The 20,840-nt window shown below is 45.4% G+C and overlaps 1 protein-coding gene across 1 annotated transcript in view; it reads left to right on the top strand.

The window, feature by feature from the left end:
- Positions 1 to 20,397, top strand: part of ARHGAP21 (Rho GTPase activating protein 21) — a 166,344-nt gene extending 145,947 nt beyond the window's left edge. The window contains exons 12-25 of the mRNA XM_045283521.1: positions 476 to 601; positions 1,935 to 2,219; positions 5,340 to 5,404; positions 5,493 to 5,629; positions 7,562 to 7,704; positions 8,467 to 8,622; positions 8,719 to 8,797; positions 10,071 to 10,144; positions 10,231 to 10,320; positions 11,377 to 11,502; positions 11,706 to 11,747; positions 12,067 to 12,172; positions 14,224 to 14,255; positions 17,946 to 20,397. Coding sequence (XP_045139456.1) covers positions 476 to 601; positions 1,935 to 2,219; positions 5,340 to 5,404; positions 5,493 to 5,629; positions 7,562 to 7,704; positions 8,467 to 8,622; positions 8,719 to 8,797; positions 10,071 to 10,144; positions 10,231 to 10,320; positions 11,377 to 11,502; positions 11,706 to 11,747; positions 12,067 to 12,172; positions 14,224 to 14,255; positions 17,946 to 19,571 — 3,087 coding nt within the window. The 3' untranslated portion in view covers positions 19,572 to 20,397. The remainder of the gene's footprint in view (positions 1 to 475; positions 602 to 1,934; positions 2,220 to 5,339; positions 5,405 to 5,492; positions 5,630 to 7,561; positions 7,705 to 8,466; positions 8,623 to 8,718; positions 8,798 to 10,070; positions 10,145 to 10,230; positions 10,321 to 11,376; positions 11,503 to 11,705; positions 11,748 to 12,066; positions 12,173 to 14,223; positions 14,256 to 17,945) is intronic.
- The last annotated feature ends 443 nt before the right edge of the window (positions 20,398 to 20,840 follow it).

Here is a 20,840-nt window from a genome sequence, read left to right on the forward strand (position 1 = left end):
TCCATAGGAACATTATCAGTAGGGTGAAAACTCCGCCTACAGGAGCCTGTCCATTGTCCCCAGAGGCAGGGAGCAGGCCCACCCCTGTGGAGGGATGAGACAGCAGTCTGGCAACTGATTGCCTTCAGGGGAGGGAATGCCTGCGCATCTGACCTCCCCTCACACCTGGCTGTTTCCGTATGGTAGTCCTCTTACATCCTTGGAAATTAGACAGCTTCTGGTTGCTTTTTTTTCTCTCCCAAGATTAAAAAAATAATAATAAAAGACTTCTGATGGCTTTAATACATCATGGGAGTCCATTCACTTTTTAAAAAAAGAAAGAAAAGTTTTACTAATGTACTTGATGATGCTTTTAGGATTTTTCAGAAATAATTCTTGGCGTGGAATCTGAAGTAAAAGATTTTCCCAAGCACTCTGGAAATAGGCCCCTTCGTGAGGGCAGACACTTCTATTTCACTCTCGACCTCCTCTGTAGATCGCAGACAGCCAGAAGTCCTGCACAGACTCCGTGTCCAGGAAAGACTCCGCCTCCAAGGTCTTCAGCGACGCTGCCAAGGAAGGGTGGCTCCACTTCCGACCGCTCGTCACCGATAAGGGCAAGGTAGGGTCTGCCCTTGGTCAGCTGCCACAGGAATGAACATCAGAGACACACAGGCGCTGATGAATATGGCAGACAAGACAATCGACGTAGGGGGGAATATGCAGATTAAAGATCTGGAACTAATCATCATTATCCATGTGCACATTTATAGTGAGACTCATGCATATAGTGATTTGTGTACACACACACACGCACACGTGTGCATATATTTCTACACAAAAGTGAAAATGGTTTTAAAAAAACTCTAATCCTTGATTCAGTTGTATACTTTTCATCCTGCCTATCAACTATCCATGGGATAGGTCATCTTTATGTTTTGTCAATGGAAAAAGCAGTCAACATCTCTAAGAAAGGACTCCTCTTTTCTTTAGTAAGCAGCTGATTGAGCTATTTAATCACAGACTATCCCTTTAAGAAGCAGCAATTCCTCATGTTCATAATCTTAAGATTTTACTTTAAGCGCCGGTGGCGTAGTGGTTACGTGTTGGGCTGCGAGCTACAATAGGAGCAGTTCAAAACCACCAGCCGCTCCACAGAAGAAAGATGAGGCTCTCTCTGGTTCGGAATTGTTACAGTCTCAGGAACCCACAGGGACAGTTCCACTCCGTCCTATAGGGTCGCTATGAGTCGGACGGACTTGATGGCAGTGAGTGGGTGGTTTTGTTCGTTCATTTTGTTTTTGGAGTCTCGCTGTACCCTTCTAAATGGCCACCATAATTTCCTTGTTGCATAAATATTTTCAAATCAATTCATGTCATAATATCAGTATGTGCTGCATGAAGTAGACCCCAAGACAGTAAAAACTCCAACTTAAAACTTTTCATGCTCCAACAATTTAATGGCAAGAACATTCTAGTACAACCAGAAGAGTTTAACATTGTAAAGAAAACCCGCCTTGGTGTGGGTCTTCTTGTCTGATGGTCCGAGGCTGGTGAACTGCGTTAATTTAATTCATCGGTAGTGTCGATTGTCTTGATGTCTGTTAGATCACATTCATGATGTACATGTTGTACACCTTGTCTCAGACTTATTTTACTTCTCTTCTGGGCCATTAGTATAGCACGCACTTTAATGGCTTTCTTTTCTGCCTGCCCTGCTACCTTCAGGTTTGGATTCCACCATCCTTCACCTTGGTATGAGCACGGGCCCTGATCTGGTTGCCGCTCCAACACAGTTCTTTCCTCCCCTAACAAGCCTCTGTTCACATCAGTCAGACACCTGCTGCGTGGCCTGTCCATGCGTGCATTTCAGCAGCGTGGCTTCCTGGGCCCATCCTTTCGGAGGGTGAGGTAGCCGAACATCAGGCATTCACGAACTCTCTCCTGTTTTCTAGCGAGTTGGTGGGAGTATTCGGCCTTGGAAACAGATGTATGTCGTGCTCCGGGGCCACTCCCTGTACCTGTACAAAGACAAGCGAGAACAGACGACTCCTTCGGAGGAAGAGCAGCCCATCAGTGTCAACACCTGTCTCATAGACATCTCCTACAGTGAGACCAAGAGGAAGAATGTGTTTCGACTGACCACGTCAGACTGTGAGTGTCTCTTTCAAGCTGAAGACAGGGATGATATGTTAGCGTGGATCAAGACTATCCAGGACAGCAGCAACCTCAACGAGAAGGTGAGTGTTCACAACGACACTAGCACGGTCACCGCTTCTCCCAAAGAAGACGACAGTGCATCAGTGACACACCAGCGTGTTCAGAGAACAAGATGGTCATGTGCCCCATGGTGTCTTAAGGCGCCCCGGTGGCACCTTGAGCGGCTGACCACAAGGCCAGCAGTGTCCATCCGCAGGAGAAAGATGTGGCTTTCTGCCCTTGAAGTGTCATGGACTCGGAAACCCACGGGCCAGTTCTGGTTTTCCCGACAGGTCACTGGGTCGGAATCAGCTCGATGGCAGTGAGCTTCCATTTGAGTTTTTGATATGCTTGCTTACATTTGCATTCAGAAAGTAGCAGTCATCCAAAAGAAGACTCAAAAGTACTGAATTGTAAATGATTTCCAGTGACTGGGGATCATGACTGAACTGGAAAAGTGGGTTATTCATATGCTCGGCGTGCCTTCTTGGAAGCAGCGAGCGGCCGATAAGGAGACCTGTGCTGGTCATTACCTTTCTGTCTGAATAATTCCATACCTGCTTTCTTACCACCGAAACAGGCTTGTGGTAGGTCTTAAGTCCCAGTGAAAATGCCTATCAAAACAAATCGTTGTCCATGCAAAGAGCTGCTGGCACTATGATTACTGTTCACGACATTTATACCGGCGAGACTGAAAGATAGCGTATGGTCATAACAATGATGGGTTTCTAAGTAAACACACATTATCAAAAATCACCTAATGAACGAGTTTTTTGTTCTGTTCTCTTTTAAAATGAGGACTAACATCCAGGGACTTAGGACCTTTTACCGACAGTACTATCAGCAAACTCTTAGCAATGATTAAGTCTGGCTTTTCCGTGAGAGAACTTTTGTTCGTATTGTGAACACGGTTTTTCTTACACATTTTTCTCACCCTTTGTGTGTGTCACCATCGGGGCAACAATGTACAGAGCTCACTTCTCGTACATCAGAATGCCCACATCCACTGAGCGCTCAAGCCGCACCCTCTAATTTAGCCATTTCCATTGTGCCCCAGCCACATGATGGGAACGCCATGGGAGAAATGATGTTGCTTTTGTCTTTGGTAGGTTATACTCTGCCTTCGGTATGGTTAAAAATTAACACCAGATCCTTAGCATGGCAGTCTTTGGACTTCATCCATCCACTAGAAAGAACGCACCTAGACCAGAGTTTTTGCAAACTACTCAGGAAGAATAAGACCTGGGTGTGGGTTTCACCTGGGAGTAAAAGTTCAACGGAATTCCCCTTGAATCAGCAGCAGTACGATAGGCATTCTATTAGGCAATGGAGTATAGTTGTTAAAATCTCACGCACCCAAGTCAGAAAGACCTAGGTGTAAGGGCTCTGTTGCTTGCTAACAGCCCGCTGGTGGCTAGTTAAATTATCCCTGGTAAGCTAGCATTTCTGCATCTGTGAAGCACATGATTGTTTTGAGGGTTGAATGGGCAATGCTTCTAAAGTATGCAGCGTACTGGTATTCACTGAACATGTGCCGTGTCCCTGGCACTGTTTTAAGTACTTCGTATTAACTAATTTCAGCAATCCTACATATACATACTAATATTATTATCATCACTGGTGGCATAGTGGGTTACACACTGAGCTGCTAAGCACATAGTCAATGGTTCAAAACCACCAGCCTCACTGACGGAGGAAAATGAGGCTTTCTGCTCCTGTAAAAAGTTACAGTCTCATAAACCCACAGTCGGTTCTGTCTTCTCCTGTCGGGTAGCTGTGAGTCAGAATCAGTTTGATGGCTTTGAGTTTGAGTTTATTTTATAAAGGAGGAAACTGAGGCAGAAAGAGGTTACCATATATACTTGTGTATAAGCCAAGTTTTTCAGCACATTTTTTATGCAGTTTTTGTGGTAAAATTAGGTGCCTTGGCTGATATTCGGGTCGGCTTATACTCGAGTTTATGCAGTAACTTCCCTAAGGTCAGGTAAGTATCAAGGCTCAGATTTGAACCCAAGTAATCTTATTCCAAATCTTACCCATAAGATCTCTCAGCTTGGAATTGGAAGACTATTTGAATTCAAGGTTGTTCAACTCTAAAGTTCATATTCTTTGTAAATTGTTGTCATTATAATCAAAATGAAGCAATTTTTTTAAAAAAAAGGTAATGTGGACATATGCCAGTGTATAATTGGGATCTGTGTTGTTATTAAGGAGCCTTGGTAGTGTGGTGGTTACACGCTGGGCTGCAATCTGCATGGTCAGCAGTTCAAAACCACCAGTAGCTCCTCAGGAGAAAGACTGGGCTTCCTACTCCCATGAACAGAGTCTCGCAAACCCACAGGGGGTCGCTATGAGTCAGCAAGGACTTGATGGCAGTGAGTTAGGTTTGTTCTGGTGTTGTTATTAGCTGTTGTTGAATTGTTTCCAACGCCTGACAGCCCCAGCACTGCTTCTGAGTGCTTTCAAAGCTATGACCCTTAAGAAGCGGACTGCTAGGCTTGTCTTTCCAGGTGCCTTGGGCTGGGTTCAAACCATCAACTTCCCCACTAGTTGACAAACGCTCAACAATTTATGCCACGCAGGAACTCCTTGATGTCTACAGAAAAACAGGAAAAAGAATGCCATTTCTCTATTTGATGGGGTTACCATATGGTAATCATAAAAGACAGCACACTTAAGTTGAAACACTAGTGTTATGCTTTTATTATCCCATGGTTTACTGCTACTGCTGATACCAAGCCTTAACCTCTGTTTCTACAAATTAATCATTAACAAATCCTGGCAGTATTTTACCATTTTTTTCATGTGTGTTTTATTTCAATATTGATTATTCTTCCGGGTATTAGGGAGGGAGAAGAAACCAGTTTTCTGCTCCTTCCAAATCTTTTATCCCCCAAACCCTTCCAAACCCTAATTCAGTAGGTATGAATGCTTGTCTTTAGCTCTTATAGGGATACCGAAAATAAATAGAACACTTTCGGCAGTGGGGAGCATTTTGAATCTGGTGACGTAGAATAGAGGTTATGAACTAGTTTCGCGTTGAGTCGAGTATCATGTTTGTATCGAAGAAGGAAAGTAGGATGATAGACAGCCTCAGAAAAATAGGAATCTCGATTCATGTGCTAAAATTAACCTACGACTGCGTTCTGTTCATGCTGTAGGACACGGGCGTGACTAACACGGATCTAATCAGTCGGAGAATAAAGGAATATAACACCCTGATGAGGTGAGAATCCAACCATGCCCAGATTAATGTGCATGCAAAAATAGGTAACCGTTAAGAAATGTTTGCTTATTTATTTATTCTTTTACAGCAAAGCAGAACAGTTGCCAAAAACGCCTCGCCAGAGTCTCAGCATCAGGCAAACCTTGCTCGGTGCTAAATCGGAGGCCAAGACGCAAAGCCCACACTCCCCAAAGGAGGAGTCGGAGAGGAAGCTCCTCAGTAAAGGTGCGGACAGATGTAACAGATAGAATGCTTTAACCTTGAGATCTTGTCTAGAAAAGAGTTCAGTGGTGTTGTGTCCCTTTTCTGCTGAGCTAGGTTTGGATTCAGCTGGTTCAAAGGTTATGGTGGCCCGCTGTCAGATCATGAAGCTTTCCCTTTTAAGGTGTGGGCCAGAACTCCAGCTGTTGTTAACAAAGACATAGTGAAGGGAAGTAGAACAGACAGTATCTCTGTCAGAGACATTGTAGACCTAAAAGACTCAGAGGGCCCGGATCTATCATTGTGAGACACCACCATGATGTTCCCTGGTAGTGAAATCTCACTGTGGAGCGGAGCTTATGTTCTTGGCTGTTAAAGAAATGAATGGGACAGATTAGAAATAGAATTGGTACCTGCTAAATAGCTCAACAGGAATGCTATCTTAAGAAGGTATGTTTTTTATAAATGTAGTCCATATAGATAGTCATAGGAGGGGGTACCCCCCAAAAAAAACACCCGGAATTTCCCCACCCCAAAGCTATGCATTTAAATTTTTTTACAAAACAAACTTATCACCTTCAAAGAACTCTCCATTACATTTAATACATTTGTCAAATCTGCGATTCCATTCTTGCAAACATTTTTCAAACTCATCTGTTTGGATGGCTGACAGCACGTCCTTTGTTTTTTTCCCCTTCACCCCTTCTACATCATCAAATCACTCTTTTTATGTCCCTCTTCATTCGGGAAAGCAAAAAGAAGTCGCATGGAGCAATATCAGGTGATTCAGGTGCATGGGGCAAGAGAGGCATGCTATTTTTTGCCAAAAAAACTGGCGAATTGAGATGGCTGCATGAGCAGTGCGTTGTCATGGTGGCAAACCAGGCCCTCATCTGCCACAAATCAGGCCATTTTTGCCACATACTGTTACACAATCTTTGCAGAACCTCTGGATCAGTGGTTCTCAACCTTCCTAATGCCGCAACCCTTTAATACAGTTCTTTATGTGGTGGTGACCCCCTAACCCCAGAATTATTTTTTTTGCTACTTCGTCACTGTCATTTTGCTACTGTGATGAATCGGGCGACTCCTGTGAAAGGGTCGTTCAACCCGCAAAAGGATCGCAACCCTTAGGCTGAGAACCGCTGATCTAGATAGAAAGCTTGCTTAGCATTCTGACCTGGTGGGACAAACTCCAAATGCACCGTGAGTTCGGGAGGTTGACGGCAGAGCAAGGTTTGTCATCATTTGACACAGCGGTTCTCAACCTGTGGGTCGGACCCCTTTTGGGGGTCGAATGACCCTTTCACAGGGATCGCCCGATCCGTAACAGTAGCAAAATTACAGTGATGAAGTAGCAACAAAAATAATTTTAGGGTTGGGGGGGTCACCACAACATGAGGAACTGTATTAAAGGGGCGCGGCCTTAGGAAGGTTGAGAACCACTGAATTGACATTTCAACTTTTTTGAAATGAGAAAACCCCTCGTACATTTGAGTTTTTCCCATAGTGCTGTCCTTGTAAGCTGTGTTCAACATCACAACAGTTTCTGCAGCATTTTTTGCGAGCAGGAAACAAATTTCACAGCCACATGCTGGCAGTTCTCTTAAATTGGCCATCACAAAAAAAGAAATTCTAGTGAAACTGCTTTTCACAAAAAGATTCACTGTGGCCAAAGAGAACCTTCCCAGGCAACACCACTGGGTGCACTAACTCAGAGCTAGTTGTTTGATGCTCACCCAGTGGGGGGAAATGCTTACTACGAAAGCTCCACTCCACCCAGCACAATTCCGGATTTTGGGGGGTACCCCTCAGATGTGAATAGCCAGATACCATATGTGTGTGTGTGTGTGTATAATTCCAATTTATGTAAACATTGTCAAGGATTTTTAAAGCCGTATTTTAAACACTCTTATTTTCATTTCCTTTGTATTTGATTTTCATAAAAATCAAAAGATGATACCAGCCCCCCAAAAGACAAAGGCACCTGGAGAAAGGGCATTCCGAGTATTATGAGAAAGACGTTTGAAAAGAAGCCTACTGCTACAGGGACATTTGGTGTCAGACTGGACGACTGCCCCCCAGCTCATACTAACCGGGTAGGAGACGACAGTGGATTTCCTACAGTCATTAAGCCTGTTGCAATCGTAATGGAACCTGAAAGTATACGGTCTTTGGAGAGGCCGATCTGTTGAGTATTTTCATCACCATCGCAATCCTCAACGTCCCTAAACACTTCTGAACTCCCAGCGCGTGCGGCATCCGTTTCTCTCCGCAAGCTTGTTTCAGATGTGTCGAGTCTGAAGCACAAGTCGCTAGGGTTGTCTTTGACATAGGTCTGAAATGGTGGGCATGCATTTATTTTCAAACTCATGTGTTTCTGCTTTTAGCATCTTAAAATAAGGATGAAAACAAGGACCTGATTCAGAAAGGATAATAAGTGTGTGTGTGTGTGTGTGTGTGTGTGTGTGTGTGTGTGTGCGCACGCGCACGCGTGTGTGTGTTCACAACACCCGCCCTTGTTAGGGTTCGAGTCATGAGTGATGGATGTTGTTCCCTCCCCTGTTCTTTTTCTTTGCTTTCCCCCCTTTATTCAACCAAACTTCCTCACAGTCTCCGTATTCTGATCTCGCTGTAGGCCCTTCTCTTTCTGTCTGGACCTGGTCACTTGCCCCACTGTCCGGCCACCTCTTACTGCTTTGGCTCCTCTCAGCTCCACACTGCCTCTCGACTCTGTGGTACATCGTGGCAATTCACATGCCTCCTTTTTGAATGAAAAGGTCCCCAGTGATGATGCAGCGACCAGCTAAATCTAAACACTCGTGTTGTATTGAATCAGATGTTTGTCTCTTGTCTTACAGTATATCCCATTAATAGTTGACATATGTTGCAAATTAGTTGAAGAAAGAGGTCTTGAATACACAGGTATTTACAGAGTTCCTGGGAATAACGCAGCCATCTCGAGTATGCAAGAGGAGCTCAACAAGGGAATGACTGACATTGATACACAAGATGATGTAAGTGTGTTCATTTCTATCCGAATGCCCACCCCACTTTTTTCTTTTTTGTGCTGTTGACTCCCCAAATACTGTGTTTTCTTTTTGCATACCTAGAAATGGCGCGATTTGAATGTGATAAGCAGTTTACTAAAATCGTTCTTCAGGAAACTCCCTGAACCTCTCTTCACCAATGGTGAGTTGCGTCCCATAAGAGATACAACCAGATGAAGCCATTTGAGATTGCAACTTTTCAAAAACCATACATGATTAGATTGAACCAGGGGAAAAAAGTTCCTGTCAGAGGCAGCTAAAAGTGTGATTCTAGTTCCTGTTCACGCAGGAGAAGCAGTCATGGTCTGGACAGAAGCATAATTATGGCTTGACACATTTACACGGGAAATTGCAAGTTTTAAACATGGTTTGGGTTCCATATTTACTTTCAGCTTCTCCCATGGGTGTAGTCAAATTAAAAACACAGTATTATTGTTGTCAGTCCAAATCTTCGGACACAACAAAGTACAATTATTGGGAGGAAAGAAAAACAAGCAAAAAATTTTTCCAGGCCAGATGAATATTTGAGTGACATCTTCTCTGTAAAGGAAATGGTATGGAAGACACTGTCCTGGATGCTGTGGTCGGGGCCAGAAAGGGAAGGGTCGGCTGTCAGAATTCAGGATGGCCTCCAGAGGGAGCTCACGCTCGGAGTTGGTTGTGTAGTGTTACTGTAATAGAATGAATGCCACAAGTGATGGCCTGGACACACCGAAATGTATCCGCTCTCAGTGAAGGAGGCTTGACGCTGGAATTCAGAGTGCCAGGCCTAGGAGAAGACTCTCTCTCTCTGTCAGCCCTAGGGAAAGGTCCTTGACTACTTTCAGCATCCATAGGCCCATCATTCCTTAGCAATCACCAAGTATCGTCACATGAATTTCCCCCTGGATCTAGGTCAAGAGGCAGCACTGCACTCCTACCCCTGCTTCCTTGGTAATAGTACATCCCTTTGCTCTCTGCTGGTCTCTTTCTGGTCTGATCTCTTGTAAAATAAATAAATGTTGCAGACCAAGCCCAAGGGAAACTCCCCTCACATAGGATCAGGGATGTGACATATCCCATCGGGAGAGATCACTGGATTACTGCCACATTGCATCGTTACATGGCTGCCACATTGCATCACTGCTAACCCCCTGAGAACCACGGCTCAGCCACATGGACACACATACGGGGGAGGTGGGTACAGTTCAACCCATCATGCAATCCAAGATACGTTGTCAAAGAGTCTTATTTGATGGTAAGGTTGGAGGATCGTTTAAAAGTTACAGCCGTTCTAGAGACACTTCCAGAATGATTTGGGGCCTTCCTATTTTTTCTTCTTTTCAATAATTGTGGCTTGAAATTGAACGCTCAAGGAAAAGTAGACTGACTCACCTGAGCAAGTTTAGAGCATTGTATTTTGTGGTTCTTGTCAGATAAATATGCCGACTTTATTGAAGCCAACCGTAAAGAAGACCCCCTGGAGCGCCTGAAGACATTAAAAAGACTAGTAAGTATTGGTTTATGTTTCTGGTGGTAGGACTGGACTTCATCGTTTGAATATTTCAAATCCTTCATGAAAATAATATGTTTCAGATTCACGATTTACCCGAACATCATTTTGAAACACTTAAGTTCCTTTCGGCTCATCTGAAGACGGTGGCAGAAAATTCAGAAAAAAACAAGGTATGTAAAGTACATACCGAAGATAACGTATTTTGAATGAGATCAGGTGGAAAGGTATGCTTTATGAAAACCAATCAAAAATAGGTTTATAAATCAGCAAGATCAAAATGCATCAAACAGGCTGTTAGTGATATACAGGACGATGTAAGTGTTTTTCTCTTTGAATAACTGCCCTAACGTTTCCCCGTCCGTGGTGTGAACTCGAAATACTATGATTCTGTGTTGTCACGTGAGAGGAAGCATGTGATTAATTAACTAACACTCAGACATCGGCCTGGTGTGTGGCAAAGCAAAGTGCTTCAGAGACTTGGTTAAAATAAAAACTGATCAAAAAGAATATTTACAGACATTTGAGTCTTCGTGCATTATGAAAGTAGGGTGGCCCTCGGGCAAATTGCAAAGCTCTTTTAACTTTCCGCACTCTGTTCACTTTCAGGTTTTGCAGAAAGAGAGTTTTCCTGTTTTGTTTATTTGTTTCCTTAGACTTAAAAACAATCACTCTGGTATTAATAGTTTGGAACCAAACTAATTGCTTTCTCCTTTATTTTTAATTAATTGCTTTTAAAGACTTCTTTTGGGGGGGGATGTTCATTGATAAAGCATTTCATATTGCCGATAAAGTAGAAAAAAATGTACATAGACTTTCTTATGGAAAAAGTTTTCCTAACGAGGAAGCATTGTTTTTGTTTCTTTGTTTATTTGTATGTTTAGTTGGATATTCTTCTTTGAATTCTTTTTTTATCAATAGAGCCTTTCAATCTAATATAACAGATTTTTTCCCCTTTATGTGTAAACCTTTCTGTCACAGTCCATAGCATGTACTCTCTTTTAAAGTCATGAAATCCATTTCTCTAATTCAGATATCTTATGGTCATCTTGGCATTCTTCCCCTTGAATTGGTATGGTTCTTCCCACCCCCCCGCCCACCCCCAATCCATTTTATCAGTAGCTAATCCAGACCACATCTCATTCCATTGTTCAGTCTATAACGGGAATTTAAGCCTACTTTGTTCAGAAAAAACACCGGGTGTCTTCCAGTGTCATCCTTTGTTTCAGATGGAACCACGAAATCTCGCCATCGTTTTTGGCCCCACTCTGGTGAGGACATCAGAAGATAACATGACTCATATGGTGACCCACATGCCTGACCAGTACAAAATTGTAGAAACCCTTATCCAACACGTAAGTGGATGGTCCGTCTCTAAGAACATTCGTTTCGACGAGCAGCTGTTATTTGGTTGGACAGATTGTGTTATAATGCTTTTTTTTTCCTGTGAAAAGTTTTAAAATACTCTTTTTTCAGTACCGCCCTCCAAGATAAAGCTGTATTGAGATGGGGAGGATATTTCACTTCTCTTTTCACCCTTTTCCGTTTTAAATTTTAGCATGACTGGTTTTTCACAGAAGAAGGTGCCGAAGAGCCTCTTGTAAGTATTTTCCGCCAGCTTCTACCCTGTTTTTTCCGTTTGGGATCCAAGATCCTGGTGCTCCGACAAAGCCAGCATCCTGCTTTGTGCGCGCTTGTCTGCTTTGCGCCCCGGCAGCAGGCCTCTAGCCCCTCGGATTCTGACCTAATGACAGTTCAAGTATGTGCAGACGCTGCAGTTAGTTATGTACAAACAGGGTGAACCAAAGACAGACAGACCCAGCACCGATGCTCCACTCGTCATGTGTCTCTCACTAAATGTTTGAATGTTAACATACCTTTGAAGAGATGCTGAAGAGCTCTTTGTTTATTAACCATAGACAACAGTGCAGGAGGAAAGCACAGTAGACTCCCAGCCAGTGCCAAACATAGATCATTTGCTCACCAACATTGGAAGGACGGGCGTGTCCCCGGGAGATGTATCAGGTAACTCTTGCCTGAGCAGAATTGCTCTCGTGGTTCAAAGCTAACTTCTTATAACGTGAAAGAGCAAATCAGTCATTAAGTAACAAGTTCACTGTGATTTTTCTTTTTTCTTTTTTCTTTCTGTTCTCCTTCCTTTCTACTACTAAAAAACATGATCTTTTCCTGATCGATCTTATGCTCTACCAGTAACTGAATTGCCGTTGGCAGTGCATGGAGTTTGTAATGCTTGTCAGAATGGAAATAGGAGGGAAATGAGCATGCCAACCACACTGTTTTTGTTCTTTTTCCTCCTTCCTTCCTTTTTTTTCCCTTCAATTCAGTTTCCATGTAATAGTCATCACAAGGTGAAACAGAGCTATGCTACTGAGTACGAGGCTGCTGCAAGGGTAGAAGGTCTGACCCAGACGATAGAAAGAATGCAAATAGAGCTCTGATTCTTGAGCTGGAAGCTCTGTTTCAAAAGCGGCAACATACATGGATGGATGGATGGATGGATGGATGGATGGATGGATGGATGGATGGATAGATAGATGTGTGTGTATGGAACTGCTTAATGAGCATCATTTTCTTGAATGCAGTATATTATCCTCATTATAGATGTCACAGTATAAATCAGCCTCTGACCCAATTTGTCCTCTTCTGTTTTTGATTGCCACGCCCTCAGGTTTGGTGAAGTATTAGTTTTGATAGTCTCTTGCTGACAAACTGTTGCACTAATCTAGCATGTCGTTTCACACAATGTTCTCCCGTTGTCTCTAGCTCTTGTTGTAGTCCTCGGGGGTCTTTTTCTCCAGCACTTACTGACACAGGCAAATCTATGCTGATGTTGAAACAGGCGAAGTGGGAGGAGTCTATCACACGGTCATGTCCCTAGTGGATTCGGTGGTGTCCCTGATGGACAGCTGGAACTGTAGGAAGAAGGAGGACTGTTGCCCACACTGTAGCTGCCTGGTCTGCAGAAACCCCCGGTTCTTATAAATGCAAAACCCAGTCGATCTGTGGTGTGCCATTTCTCGTAAGCTGATTGTAAACAGGTCACGACGACTTTTTTTAAAACAGTTTTTCTGCTGTTTCTTGTTATTTCTGAAGCAGACCCTGAGGAGAAATAGCATGGTACGGTCTCCCAGTTCTTAAAGTCATACAGCATCTTAGCCATGTGTCAAAAAGGGGCGTGGCACGGGGCTCAGCACACTCATTTTGAAATTCCATCTCCTTCAAGTGTGGAAAGATTCCATTCCAAAATTGCAAACCATCCTGAAGAGTGCTAGCCCCTTTCTACGCTCTTTGTAATTGTACAATCTGAGTTTTTGCCAGACAGTGAAATACGGTCTCCATTTTTTTTTCCATTCTCATAATAGCATTTGTTACTGGACAAGTGCACAAAAACTGGTAGCGATTTAACCAAACCCTAGCCAAAAGGATCCCTGGCTTGCACTGATAATAACAGGGCGTCTAAAGCCCAGAGGTCAGCGTGCTTTCATGCACGATCCAAGTGGGCTGGAAGCGGGGTGATCCCGATGCTGCTCTTCGCAACCCAGCGCATATGGGATATGCAATGGAATCCAAGGAACTAAGTTTAACAGTCTGACAAAAATCAAGACGGCCTCACCGAGCGTCTCAATTCGTAGCGAAGGCAGCCAACCAGGTTACACGTCCTGCATTGTCTATCAGTTCCTGATACAGGATGTGGGACAGAGTGCACTTCTGGTAAAGGTCTTCGAGCTTCCTGACTGCTAGATCGAGACTGTAGAAGAGCTGACCCACACTGGTCTTTCTGTTTCTGTTCAGCGCAGGGCTCCTTTGCCATTCCTCTCATTGAGCTGGTTCTGCCTACAATTCACAGCATCCCTCCATGGCGGTGGCTTTCTGTGGTGCAGCTTGCATCTTTGTGAGCTCTGACTATCCACTGTGCCCTCTGGTTTTGTTTGAATTCTGCTTTTCCATTTTGTTCCGTGCCTGTCTTTTCCATAAGTTTTGCATTGTTTGTTGAAAACAGCAAAGATGGGCTAATAATGACTGTGTGTTTTTTGTTTTTTTTTAACTTCTCACAGACTCAGCTACTAGTGACTCAACAAAATCTAAGGTAAATTGTTTCATACAGCTCCTGAAGGTTCCCCCACCCCCACCCCGGAGGGGATGGAGGGTGGTTTTGGTTTGGCTGATGGTTATGACTAGTATGCAAATGTAAAGCAGCTCCTGTTGTAGCTGATGGGACGGCAGAGGGCGAACAGTAATCAATTTAATCTTAGGCTACGAAGAAAGAATGAGTTGAAATGTGAAGTTTCTCTTAGTGTAGTTGACCCTAATACAAAGAACTAGGCTTTTTATTTTAAAAAATCAATTTAATATGAAAAATGCTTAACATCAAAAAGTAGAGAGAAGCATCTAACCAGCCCCAATTTACCCATCCGGGAACCTTGGTGGGATAGTGATTTATACCTTGGGCTGCTAACCGCAAGGTCAGCAGTTCAACATCACCATCCCGCGCCTCTGATGAAAAGATGAGCTTTCTACTGCCTTCAATTGATACATTCTTGGAAGCCCACAAGAGCCAGAGTTCTGCCCTGTCCTGTGGGGTCTTCGGAGGTGGACTAGACTTGATGACAGCGAGTGGAGGAATGTACCCATCCAGCTGCCCAGGCAGATAAGTGGTTAAGTGCCCAGCTGCCAACCAAAGGGTCAGCCATTGGAACCCACATGCCCCTCCCCACACCAGAAAGACGGAGCACTCTGCCTCCACAAGGAGCACCGCCTGGAAGCCCTCTGGGACTCTGCCCCAGGCCGTCTCTGTGGGTCAGGGTGAACTCGAGGGCGGCAGGAAGTGCCCATTATTTACCTTCCACTATGGTCACTACCTGACCAACCCTGTTAGCTGCTGCCCCATCTACCTGCCTCCTCCTGGGACTATTTCAAAGCAAACTCCAAACTTCATGTCTCATCTGTAAAGACTTCAGTACCAGTGTAGGCGTTTTGCTTTTTATGCATTCTATATAAAATTGCTCTAATTACAGCAAAATTGTCTATTTAAAAAAAGTACATAATTTGTATCCCATTGAAAGCAACATCAAGACTTACACAAGACTATGAGTTGTTTTTAGAGAGCACTTACAGTTCTTGGAAAGTGTGTATTAACTCAGTTTGTCCAAACTTTGCCCTGCTGAGGCAGTAGCAACAGGGAGCATCAGTGAATTTTTAAAAATAATATTAATATTTAGGAATAGGAGGTGAATTGTACATAACTATGTTTAACATGATAATGGAATTGCACATGATTAAATTATCATTGTTGCCAAAAGTCATAAGGAAATGTGTAATGTTACAGAAATCACACTTGCTTATGTTGTGATCTGTGCCATCTTTTTGCTTTAATGTTTTTATTTGAAGCCGACAGAAAATTTGCTAAAATAAAACAAGTAGCATCCAAGCCTGTTCACCACACGCAATCGCTGTCAAATCTTGACATTTGTTGGTTACCATCTGAGAGGGACTTGTGAATGGGAAAACTTTTTTTGGGGGGGCGGGGCATTTTAGCCTTTCCTTACTTTATCACGAGTCTCCTGAAAACAAGGGCATTCTCTCGTGTCATCACAGTATGGCGACCATACTCAAGAACTTTAACATGAATACAATATAAACTTTTCTAACGTGTAATTTTTATATACCGTATATACTCGCGTATAAGGCGACCCGAATATCAGCCGAGGCACCTAATTTCACCACAAAAACTGCATTAAAAAATGTGCTGGAAGGGAGGGTGGGTTGGAAAGGGGGAACCGATTACAAGGATCTACATGTGACCTTCTCCCTGGTGGACGGACAACAGAAAAGTGGGTGAGGGGAGACGTTGGACAGGGCAAGATATGACAAAATAATAATTTATAAATTATCAAGGATTCATGAGGGCGGGGGGAAAAATGAGCTGATGCCAGGGGCTTAGGTGGAGAGCAAATGTTTTGAGAATGATGAGGGCAATGAATGTACAAATGCGCTTTACTCAATTGATGTATGTATGGATTGTCATAAGAGTTGTCTGAGCCCCTAATAAAACGATTTTTAAAAAATAAATTAAAGTGTGCTGGAAAACTCAGCTTATACACAAGTATACATTTCCCCAAAGGCCCCGATAAATTTCTTAGCCTTTTTTTTTTTAAACTAGAAGATAACACCTTAATTCAAACAGGCCTGTTTGAAAGCTTTGTTTTACCTCTCCCTAAATACATGTTCCTTAAACCTATTTTAACAGCAGTCTCTTCATCATAACCCTCCTGTTGTGACAGGCCTGCCGTTTAATGGTTAGTCGAGTGGTCTTACCCATTAACAGCTTCTCAAATGTGAAGTAAATAGAGTTCATTTGTGCTAACCTGTACTGATCTCGAAGAGGAGCCCTGGTGGAATAGTGGTTCCACGCTGGGCTGCTAACAGAAAGAGAGAGAGAGAAAGAAAAGCCAGTGGTTCAAGCCCACTAGCCGCTTCAGGAGAAAGACAAGGCTGCCTGCTCCTGTAGAGGTCACAGTCCCAGGGGCACCATGTAGAGACCCTGAGTTGGAATCAACCCAGTGGCAGAATCAGAATTTTCAAGGAAACCTTATAGGTCATCTAATGTGATCACGTCACTTAAATGAAGACTGACATAGCAACGTCTCACATGCTGGCATCATGCACAGGAGCTAAAGGATCGAGGATCAGGTCTGCATTGTGCCCAGGAGCCTTCAGCGCAGCAACGTGCTGCAGCGCCTGGCAAGCCTTTCTAAAGCATAGAAACAAAAGTCCAATTGATGGGCACTCGTCTTCAAAGGATCTTTTTAATGCAACACAGCCTGAATGTTGACTTCTTTTTTTTAAAGAGTTCAGCCTAATAATTTTAGTTTGCCTGACTGCGATTTTTATGGCAATAGAGCAATCAACTGACCCTCTTCTAATAGTCAACGAGCTGTCTGCCTCCCTGTTTGCTTTAAATGGTACCACTCACTCACTCACTCACTCACTCACTCACTCACTCACTCACTGGTCGTTTACCCCCATGACTGGGCCTGGCACCTTGTCACGAGTCATTGTGTTGGTTTGCAGGCTCAGATCTCTTCCATTGGGCTGTCCCTATAGCAGCATCAGACTCTTCTTGGTTGCTGTTGCTTTAGAGCACATTCTGAAATTGAAGCCTTCCTACTTTGCCTTTAAGAAGGTGTCTTTGAAGATGACATGGAATTAAGTGCACAAAAAGTGCAAGGAGTTGTAAGTGCTGGCGTGGGTTTGTGACTCCTCTGGCAGTGGAGAGAAGGATTCCCCACCCACTATTATTACTAACAGGTGGGTGAATGCCTGCCCAATTTTACAGTTTCCCATGAACTTTTCTGGCAGTTGAATAGAATGAGAGTATGCATCCATCAGGTTCTCTAACCTGAGTTAAGATTTACACAGTGTCATGTGCCCTATTTTCCAATAAGTCCTAAGCTTAGAAAAAAAGCATTTTAGGTACAACATAGCAGGAGGGATTTTTTTATTATTATTTTTTAAGCTGGTGACGCTGTTCGTGATTTCAGAGCTTTGATTCAGTAAGAAGTATTTGCAGGGGTGGTGGGGAAGCTTTTTCAGAAAGTAGACTCAGTCAAGTGCACGGAGCCCGCCCTGGTGGCGCAGTGGTTAAGTGCCCCCATGCTAGCCCGCCCATTGACTCTGCCCCGTAGGGTAGCTCCGACTGGATCCGACGGTGTCTGGGGGGTCAGTGTGGGTTTGGTGTGCGTCTGTTCAAGCCTGTTTCCCTGCTTGCTTCCCACAGGGCTCTTGGGGATCCGGAAAGGACCAGTATAGCCGGGAGCTGCTCGTCTCCTCCATCTTCGCTGCTGCCAGTCGCAAGCGGAAAAAGCCCAAAGAGAAAGCCCAGCCCAGCAGCTCGGAAGACGAGCTGGACAATGTCTTCTTTAAGAAAGAACACGCCCCGCAGGGTCAGGATGACCGTGGAGGAGAACCCAAGAAAGAGGGCGCGATGGCGGGCAGAAAGAGCAGTGCCAACAAAGACGCGGGCACCACCCACGAGAAGGCCTCGCTGCCTTGCACGGATGGCGCGCCCCCTGGGGAGTCGCCCACGGGCAGCGGCCACCTCACCCGGCCCAGAGAGAGCCCCAGGTCGCTGGCGACACCGAAGTCCTCCCCCTTCGCAGAGACCGGGTCCGACTCCGGCACGCTGCTCAGCCTCTCTTCCCAGGCCTCCCAGGCCAGGTGTGGTGCGCCCAGGAAACCCACCAGCCCCGAGACGAAACCCGGCGAGTTCGTGGTGCACGTCGGGCCCGCCACCTCCGACGACCCCACCGCGTACTTGACCTGCCTGGACTCGAGCCGGCTCAGCCCGGAGGTGCAGTCGGTGGCCGAGAGTAAGGGCGACGAGGCGGACGACGAGCGGAGCGAGCTCATCAGTGAAGGGCGGCCCGTGGAGACGGACAGTGAGAGCGAGTTCCCCCTCTCCCCGACGGCCTTGACCGCCGAGAGGCCGCCCCGCGGCGGAGCGGCGGGCGCGGCCCGGGCGAGCCGGAGGAACTCGGAAGGCAGCGAGGTCAGCGGGACCGAGGGCAGCCTGACCCCGAGCCTGGACAGCCGGCGGCAGCTCTTCAGTTCCCATAAACTCATCGAATGCGACACCCTTTCCCGGAGAAAGTCGGCCCGGCTCAGGTCGGACAGCGGGCTTCTGGCGGACGCCAAGACGGAGAGAGACGCCCCGTCGGTGACCACGAAGGTGCTCGACGTGATGAAGCGAGGCAAGTCCACGGGGAGCTTGCTGACGCCGGCCAGGAGCGAGCCCGAAAAGCAGGAGCCCACTTGGAAAACCAAAATAGCCGACCGGTTAAAACTGCGGCCCCTCCGAGCGCCTGCGGACGACATGTTCGGGGTGGGGGATCCCAGGTTGAGCGGGGGCGCCGCCAAGAGGAAACACATCAAGCGCAGGCACACGCTAGGCGGCCACCGGGACGCTGCGGACATGAGCGTGCTGAGCTTTTGGAAAGCGCAGGAGCAGAGCAGCGAGCGGGAGGCCGAGCTCTCCGCCGTGAACCGGTTAAAGCCCAAGTGCTCAGCGCAGGACCTCTCCATCGCAGACTGGCTGGCGCGGGAGCGCTTGCGGCCCGGCGCGTCCGACCCGCGCAGAGGAGACCTCGGGGACCCCCGGCTGGAGAAGGCGCCCAGCACCTTCCCAGCGCCCGCGGCGGACGGCGCGCAGCCGTTCCCGCCCCAGGCTCGCAGCTCGCCCACTAGCTCAGCCGCGACGAACAGGACCCGTCGTCCCACAGCACCGCCGCCGTCGCCAGACCACATAAATGGAGAAAGCTTCCAGAATGCTGGCTGTGCCTCGAAAGCCCAGCCTCACGAACTGTCTGAAGCCCCGGGCAGTACAGCACCTGCATCCCTGCCTTGAAGCTGGGGGTCTGCCCCCTCGGGCAAGTAAACAGCTACGTTCCTGGAACTCTGTACATAGGTCCTTGTACCAGAATTGTGATTACGCAGCCGTCATTGGGTTGCTTTCGTGATCTTGCACTGTGAAATGGCTTTACAGTGCATTTCTCCAGCCAGAAGAACATATAAATAAATATATATATATATGTATTTAAAGATATATTGCATAGTTGTACACAAATAAAATATTTGTTGCAACTTACTACATAGTGTATACCCAAGATTACTGAAGAAAATCGCTGGCATTTACGATGCCGCAAATTTGTTCTTCGGTTTCATCAGTAACAAAAAGTGCCTCATCATTAAACAACAAAACACACACGCGCGCGAGCATTTGGTTTTTAGGTGCCATATTGTTAAAGTTAGATAGCCGACCTTGAACAAGTGAATGCGTTGCTTGGTAACAAGTTCCGTTCCGTTTACCAGTTTTCACACAGGCGGACACAAACCGTGCTTTCTTCAGTCATTCCAGTGGATCTCTTCAGTTTTATATCCAAACTTTTAATACTGTTTTTTGAGTTTTGTGTGACTTGAATTTTTAATCTTTCTGTAAAATAAGTAACTTAAATGAACATATTCTATGTGTATCTTTTCTTCAGATACTAGATTTGATATAAATGTTGTAATATAGGTGTGTAGATAGTGGATCCTGGATGGAACTGGCTGGCTTCTTTCGTGAAGAGAATATAATTCTGCATGAGGACTTAGGAATCCAAACCTGTGTCATGCCTGTGCGCATACCCAATTAAACACTGGAAATAAAAAAAATTGTTTTGGTGAACTTTGAATGGCCTGAAACTTAATTTTACTGGTATACATTTTAAAGGTCACATGTTCATAACTGCTTTTGATTAATCAGTCCAGGATTTTAAAAAATTACCCGGTGGCGCAGTCAGGCAAGTGTTAGACTGCGAACAGCAAGGTTGGCGCTTCAAACCCACCAGCTACTCCATGAGAGGAAGAGCAGGCTGTCCACTCGGGTGTACAGCCTCGGGACCCCTGTGTGGGGTCGCTCTGAGTCAGAATGGACTCTCGGGCAGTGCCTTTGCTTTGGGCTGGGTGTCTATATTCCCTCTCTCCTCTTTTCTGCAGGCATCCCTTCTACAACCTCCAGGTCCAACGTTTCTAGCTGAAGTAGCGTCTGCTGTTGATCTTTTTTGTAGGGGACTGAGTGAACATGCATTAGAAGTCAAACAACTCCACATTTCCCAGATACATGAACTCAGACCAA

The sequence above is a fragment of the Echinops telfairi genome, unplaced genomic scaffold, assembly GCF_000313985.2.
Source record: "Echinops telfairi isolate 266 unplaced genomic scaffold, ASM31398v2 ScPeMD7_7461;HRSCAF=8499, whole genome shotgun sequence".
Classification (NCBI taxonomy): domain Eukaryota; kingdom Metazoa; phylum Chordata; class Mammalia; order Afrosoricida; family Tenrecidae; genus Echinops; species Echinops telfairi.